A 7,553-nucleotide genomic window follows, 5' to 3' on the forward strand; every position below is an offset into this window, starting at 1 on the left:
GCAGTATAAAAAGAAGATCGGGGAAAACAGTGGCAATCTTGCGCGTTTAATACTTCGAAAACAGAAGAACTAATATTACAAAAGCACGCATTATGATGGCCCACAGGAGACAGAAGAAAACTAAATTCGTGGAATAAATAATTGATTTTTGAGAGCAAAATATTTAATACAAGGATAAAACGTTTCTTTCATATCACAAGACATTAATTTTTGGGGTCAAAATAAAAATATCAAAGCGAAAAAAGACAATTTCTGTAACAAAACTGTCTTTTTACAGAGCAGAAATTAATTTTCCAAACGAAAATTTTCATTCTTGTGGCCCAAACTTTATTTTCGAGTGATAACATTTAAGTTGCAGGATAAAAGATTTAATTAGCTGACTGACTGACTAACTAACTTGCTGGTGGCTTATTTGTTGACTGCCCAAATTACTGATTGGCCATTGGACATACTGACTGACTTTGAAGGCTGTTTTCATGGTTACATGACTGACTGATTGACTAACTGACTGACTGACTGACTGACTGACTGACTAACCAGTAGGCTGGTTTGGTGACTGTCGACTGACTGATTTGACTAACTAACTAATTAGGTAACTAAAATAACTAAATACATTACTAACCAACTAAATACCTAAACTAATAAATGATTGAATGACTGTCTGATTGAGAGACGGATTAACTACCCCAGACTAAATTTCGAAGACTGGTTAGAGTTCAAATATCGACTCACTGCCTAAATGATGATAGATTGGTTTGATGGCTGATGAGTGTACATGATACAATGGTGCTCTTGGGTAGTTAGGATGATACTTACCTGAGAGAAACTATTTGTATTCCAACTATTGACTTCGGAACTTTTGTAATTACTTGATGTATATGAAATATATGGTGCATAGGTGTCACCGTCATTTTCTGTACTAGAACCAGTCCACACATCTTCAACATCAAAGCTGTTCAGGCCAGACACAGCTTTGAATACAACCCTCCATTCTAGAAGTCAACAGAAATCGTCATCAATTCTTTCTTTTCGATTTTTTATTATTCGAATCTCCAGAAAATTCTCATAGAAACCCAATCTATCTTCTATAAAGGCGATCATACCACTTGGAACTTGAAGAGCTTTTAACGTTAATTCTTATATGTTCAGTTTTGGCAATACACGTACAATTAGTGGTTTAATGGCTTTATGAGCCCAAGTGATGTTAAACTCAACTTTTGCAGTGTGAATACTGGATATGATATCAACTTCTGCAATGAATGCATTGTTTCAATATTAGTTATGAAAACAACCTTAAAGCTTACGCTTACCTTCATTAGGCTTATTGTAATCTTGACCACAGGCACTTGTATCCCCACACACAACACATTCGTTAGGATAGGATATACCACAATTACATCCACCGTCACGACAACATGCACAGTCATATCGAGTGGAGTCAAATGAACACAGGCAACCAGTCTGTACTGCCGTCCATTCCTTTGCAACTAAAAAGAGAATTCACGGAATTAGCAGTAGTGAGTTCGAGTCGTTACATATTCAAGCAATAAATCACCCCTTGGGATGGTATGCCCGACGTTTTGACCAGTTGGCGACATATACACGTATTAGTATCAGCGAATGCGTATGTGGATTCAGCTGTCGAATTTATATAATACCAGTATATTGAAAATTGCAACGAAACTTTTAAAAATGGGGAAAACAAACTGAAGTTTAGTGTAGCAATAGAGTGCAGGTATTGGTCGGCCCAAGTATCTGAGTGTGATTTTGGTGAATTTGTTATTATTGTAGATCCTTCTAATTTGTCCGTTACACAGTAGACTGTGAGGACGCTGTTCTTCCGTCTGTGTGTCCCGACGGGATATTTCTTTGCTATGTATGAAACAGGTGGCACTACCGTGTGTCCTGCACTGGAAATGATTGGGATTGCAGGTCCACACAACAATATTACTATATATTGTATATATACTGTGTATTGACGATCACAAGATATTAAGTCAGAGACAACGCCATTAATCTGACATTTAGATGATGTTAGACTTGTTTAACACAGTGCAGAGTAGTTTGTTTATTTTGTACAGTGACCAGTTCGTTCGTGAAAGGACCAAGGATAAACTATTTTTTGGTAGAATTACGTACATGGCCTACCAGTGCGATGTTAACGTTGTGTCTGCTTCTTGTGCAGTCAAGAACGTTTACTAATGACACATATAGCTAAACAACCCAACAAGGCGAGAATTTTGAGATCGGATAATGCTTGGGCTTTGTTAATCTCTGAGTTCGGCATGGACGACTTAAAATTGTGCGAGGGTTCATTGGTACGGATATGGCGGCCATGATGAATGTAGAAGACATCATCGACCGTCAAATACTATTGTCATTAAGAGCCACTTGGAGGCATGCCAAATGTGATATATCAAAATTTTAGCACAGTTATTTTGATGTCATGACCAATCACATCTCTAGATTTACACCATCAATATACTGATATAATAATTTATAGTATTATGTCCTTGAGGGTGCTTTATCGATCTCGGCCTCACAAATATGGCGTCGGCATATTCCACATATACCAGTTTCTCTATTTGTTTGTGGTCAATGGATTATAAGGGGACCATACGTTGTTTGGGAGTAGGGAATATCCTTGTTGAAAACTTTAAAATGGGGTAACCAGTGTGTATTGGAAGAATGAAGCATACTTCATTTCCACAATGATACAATTGCGTCTGAACTGCTGACAGACAGTGTTGTTATTTCTTTTTACTTTTGCTATTTCGTCGCGCTTGTATAATAGCATTTTGTACCGTGACTAAAAAAAAAAATAGGCATCCATACTTACATATTTCTCGTGAAAAAGTAACTTATTCGAGTGGCACCCCAACCCTTAACCCACCACAGAGCTAATTATTCATATAGTTATGATAGTCATCACACCAACATATTTATTACCTTTACAAACAAATGGTCTGGCAGTTTCTGTACAGCTGTAGTCGTCCCATTGTCCATTTGTGTTCAGCCCACCGCAATTCCCCAGGCCACCGTTGCCACTGGGTTCACTACTACCCCAACTGGTATACACAACAGACCGATCATCGCTCCATGCCCAGGTACCCTCAGAGGTCAGGTCATTAAATCCTGTATTTATAAAGAGAAGAACGTACAGTAAGTTGCTAAAGAATAAACATATATATCTCATCTTTACGATAGTTTAATCATAGACAGTGTCCATCCACTGTCTATGGTTTAATAAACCTCGGTGTTTCACATCATTAAATAAGGATCCTAGAACTGATAACAAAATACATATATTTCCTTCCAGTAGGGATAAGGAATTGTATGCACTTCGAGGTATAAAGACAAGGGGCACATTGCAGATAAAATACGGAATATCTTTTCCCCAAAGACCAAAACAATTGCCCGGTGTTACTTGCATGTTGCTTCCTAAAATTCCCCGCCAAGGATTCTGATTGTCCACGGGAAGAACATTCCAAATTAGTATGTAACTTGTTTGCCTCATTTCAAGAGGAATTTCTGTTATGCCCCAAAAAATTCTTCGGTTCCGGTTACCCGACCCAACCTAGTTTTTCACTGCCGACCCTATACTTCTTTTTACATTTTCGAGAAAAAATCGCGAAAATTGTGAAGTCTGTAGCTCACGAGAAATAGTGGATGCAGAAACTGACATCAACTTAAGAATTCAATATGAAACTGTTCTTCCGAACTACAATAGCTGTGCATCTGATGAGAAGAAAATAATAACACAGAGATCATGTGGAAAACAACGGAAATCATAATTACCTGAACTAGACACACACAGTTACATAAAAAAATAAACAAATCTACCCACCCCATCTATTCTAAAATTGAGCGTAATCTTAATTTTTTTTATTTCAGGCCTTATCAAAGGTACAACGTACTCCCTCAACACTGATAATGGCAATACTGAAGGTGAACGTGATGATGATGATAATGATATCAGGGAACTTTTACAAGTGACCAGATCAGGCAGAGAATGCACAACATGGAAAGCACGTTTTAGATACTAACTAGATTGTGTATGATTATAAAGGTAACTAGCCAGTCTTTTACTGTTTGTCATTTTACTGTATGTATAAATATTGCTTCCTAATACAGAGTCAAAATCATTTAATTTGTATGTATACATATAATGGAAATATTGATTAACGTTCAGTATATGCCATTGTCATGGGAGGGTCATGTTTTACAGAATGGGACAAAGGGAGGGTTCCTTTTTACAAATGGCGAATGGGAGGGTCATGTTTTACTTAACAGACCATGTGTGATTTCCTCCGGCCCTCCCCTTTGTAAATACTGAGGGCTCCCTTATTATGCCCCGATATTGAATATTGAACGAGTACTACCACATATGGATATCGAGGCAATTCAAACTACGCCGAAGGCATTACAACTTTCGCTCAAAATTTGAACCTATCAATACATTACCTACCTATGTACGGATGAAATAGACCACTAATTAACAGGTACAATGTATTTTTACACTATAAGTAATTGACCCATATTAGGGACGGGGTGTTTCTTTGGTTGCTTGAAGAAGAAAGACAGTTGCAGCCAAAAAATCCATATCTCTTCACTTCATCTTACCACCCTCTTACCTATATGGATATGGGTATTTATTATTCCAAGTACAAACGAGTTTTCTCCACTGCTGTGTATACTGACGAGATCACCTCCATTTACTTCGGCTCGACACCACTCAATGGAGTCCTCCCATGAATAAGTATTCGAATTGAAATAGTAACAGTAGTAGCTGTATTCCGTCCAGTCCTTGGGACAGTTCGTGTGACACTCTACATAATAACATTTAAACATCAGACGTATATACGTATCAGAAGTAACACAAATTGAAATTTTTATTCAACAAAATACATAAAATTAAATGGTGTTTATATCCATTTGAGTCACGGACAGAGTCCAAGTCTGTATCCAGTCGAGTCATGAATTATTCAAAGTTTCGATTTTTTCTTTGAACGAAGAAAAACAAGTGAATGGTATATCGATTTAGACTTAAGGCTGAGGTCTGAATTTACGGCGGGGGGGGTCTGGGGATGGGGCGAAATTATTTTGGTAAAATAAAATTTAGCAGCCCCTCCCCCTTTGCGCTCTCAAAAAAACGCCATGCCCCCCCCCCTCTTCTCACGGCTGACGTGCGGTGAGATTTCTTTGCAAATAGATGTGGGCTTTGCGAAAAAGGTCTCACATTAGGCTGCAAATCTGTACTTGGTTTTCTCTTTCAATCTTAATTCTGGGCAGAAACAGCATCCCCCAAGACACCTAGTGGGGAGGATGTACACATTTTTGAAAATGAGGACATGTAGGAGGCCATTTATTGGCATAACAGTTCAAATCATACACATTGTCGGAAGCCATATAGTATATGAGTACAGTACACAATCACACAAACACATATACAGACAGCAGACAGACGAATGCATACACGTATACAAATGCATTAGCATGGCTGTCACCCAACTCATAACTGAATATAGGTCGTAGAAGGAATTGCGGCGAAGCCACGAGAAATTTTAGTAATGTACTCGGTAAACGACCACTGCTGATGTTTAATATGGTTCAAATCATAAGCAAAATATTTCGGGGGCGGGGGGCTTTCAGATCACCAGAATTGTAATGCCCCCCCCCCCCCTTTGAACCATCAGTTTTGTTCATGCCCTCCCCCATTTCTCCCCTGGCGCCCCCCTGCCGTAAATTCTGACCCCAACCTATGGCCTTCCTCTAAAACAAAGCTTCAATTGTCTATCCTTATTGCGTATCGATTAACATTGTGTCTTCCTTCAACACTATTTGTAATGATAGATTTTTCGGTGAAGACTTAACAATGTGTTTAGCTGACTGCCGGAAACGTTCGTGTTTGCAATATGATCCATTATTGTTCGACGGAGCAACAGCTATATATGAAAGAGTTTTAGAATTGGAAACACTACGCCAACGTCGTGGTGTATAATTCATAATTTAGAAGATGACAAAATCAAATTGATTCATCAACATTTTATAAGTGTATGTCCATTTGCTATTATGCACGTATATTACTGTAACAATATTGAGGAAATCGTACCATTAAATGCCATGATCATTTGTGCTAAAAACCCTGGAGAGAATTTTAATGGTACTGAAGGTATACATCAATATTGGAACGATACTTGATTAAACGAATCTACGTTTACTGCAAGCACCGTTATATATATATATATATATATATATATATATATATATATATATATATATATATATATATATATATATATATATATATATATATATATATATATATATATATATATATATATATTTATTTATTTATTTGTATAATGTGTGTGTGTGTGTGTGTGTGTGTGTGTGTGTGTGTGTGTCAGAGGAAGTACCCAGGAAACCATTAATGCTAGTCTATTTAATACTTACCAACTTCTGAAAGCCATATCAGGCTTAGAAACAGAACAATTCCTGCAGAGAAATAAAGATGTGAGGTTTTGATGCGATAGAACAAATTCGTAGCAAATTATGGGAAGTCATAAAAGTATAAAACGGTGAGGAAGAAAAAGACATACAGACTGCAAAAGGTTGAATGAGTTATTGGGTGAAACACAAGAATCATACAAAGCATATCCCTGCTGAAGGAGAAATGGTGACGTCACTGTCAAATATGGCATACTAAATGAAGATGAAACTACTGTCTCCGTTTCATTACAGATGCTAGAGAGGTAGCTGCTTAAGTGTGCTACATGGGCGAAGCGCTGTATATGAGAGATAAAGTTCACATTCAACTTTTGGATCGAATATTGTTGAGTACTAGTTCTGTTTTCACTTGTGACTGCGTCGGTTTGTCGCAATAACAATGTTGTTCCTGTACAAGTATTCATCAAATTCCCTAGTAATAAAAGTCACCCTACCAACTTAAACAACTATTCATAGTTTCATTTCCTACCTGAAATTCCCTTCGTATACGTAGCCATTATTCAAACGTCAAATTGTCCGTTAAAGTCATTGCTGCACACGACATATCATGGTTGTTTCTTCTTGAGATCTTGTCGGAATTTGTCACGTGACGTACTTACACAATGACGTAAGAATTGTTATGCCAACGGCTGGCTCAAGATTCACTTCCAGCGTCTGTGCAGTTTTGTTAGCTACAGGTGAACGTCCTTTCAGACATCAATATAAAGCGCACAGTTTAGAGCGATTCCTTGTTCTGTACTTGTCGATATTTATTGAACTTAGAAGTCGTCACGAAAGTAATTGTTTAACTCGACAAGACAATGCACATCTATATCACGACAACGCGACACTGGTTCTACTGTGTTCGAAATATGAGACAAAACGCTCAAACTTGCTGACATTTACCAGTTTTTATTTTATATTACTGACCTAAGGGCAATCGTATTTTCTTTGGCTGAACAAAAATAATATCCAAATGTAATGAACGTACTGTATGTATATTTTATTGCATTATAGTACATGTCCAATAGTTTGTACATGTCATGTACAGCTAACAGTATGAA

At 37.4% G+C, this 7,553-nt stretch overlaps 1 protein-coding gene across 1 annotated transcript in view; it reads right to left on the bottom strand.

The window, feature by feature from the left end:
- The window catches only part of LOC144438793 (uncharacterized), a 28,318-nt gene extending 21,311 nt beyond the window's left edge, over positions 1 to 7,007 (bottom strand). Inside the window, exons 1-6 of the mRNA XM_078127965.1 lie at positions 6,980 to 7,007; positions 6,457 to 6,498; positions 4,635 to 4,829; positions 2,950 to 3,135; positions 1,311 to 1,487; positions 817 to 992 (exon numbers count right to left, since the gene is read on the bottom strand). Coding sequence (XP_077984091.1) covers positions 817 to 992; positions 1,311 to 1,487; positions 2,950 to 3,135; positions 4,635 to 4,829; positions 6,457 to 6,498; positions 6,980 to 7,007 — 804 coding nt within the window. The remainder of the gene's footprint in view (positions 1 to 816; positions 993 to 1,310; positions 1,488 to 2,949; positions 3,136 to 4,634; positions 4,830 to 6,456; positions 6,499 to 6,979) is intronic.
- Positions 7,008 to 7,553: the final 546 nt, after the last annotated feature.

Source organism: Glandiceps talaboti, chromosome 8 (assembly GCF_964340395.1).
Source record: "Glandiceps talaboti chromosome 8, keGlaTala1.1, whole genome shotgun sequence".
Lineage (NCBI taxonomy): Eukaryota > Metazoa > Hemichordata > Enteropneusta > Spengelidae > Glandiceps > Glandiceps talaboti.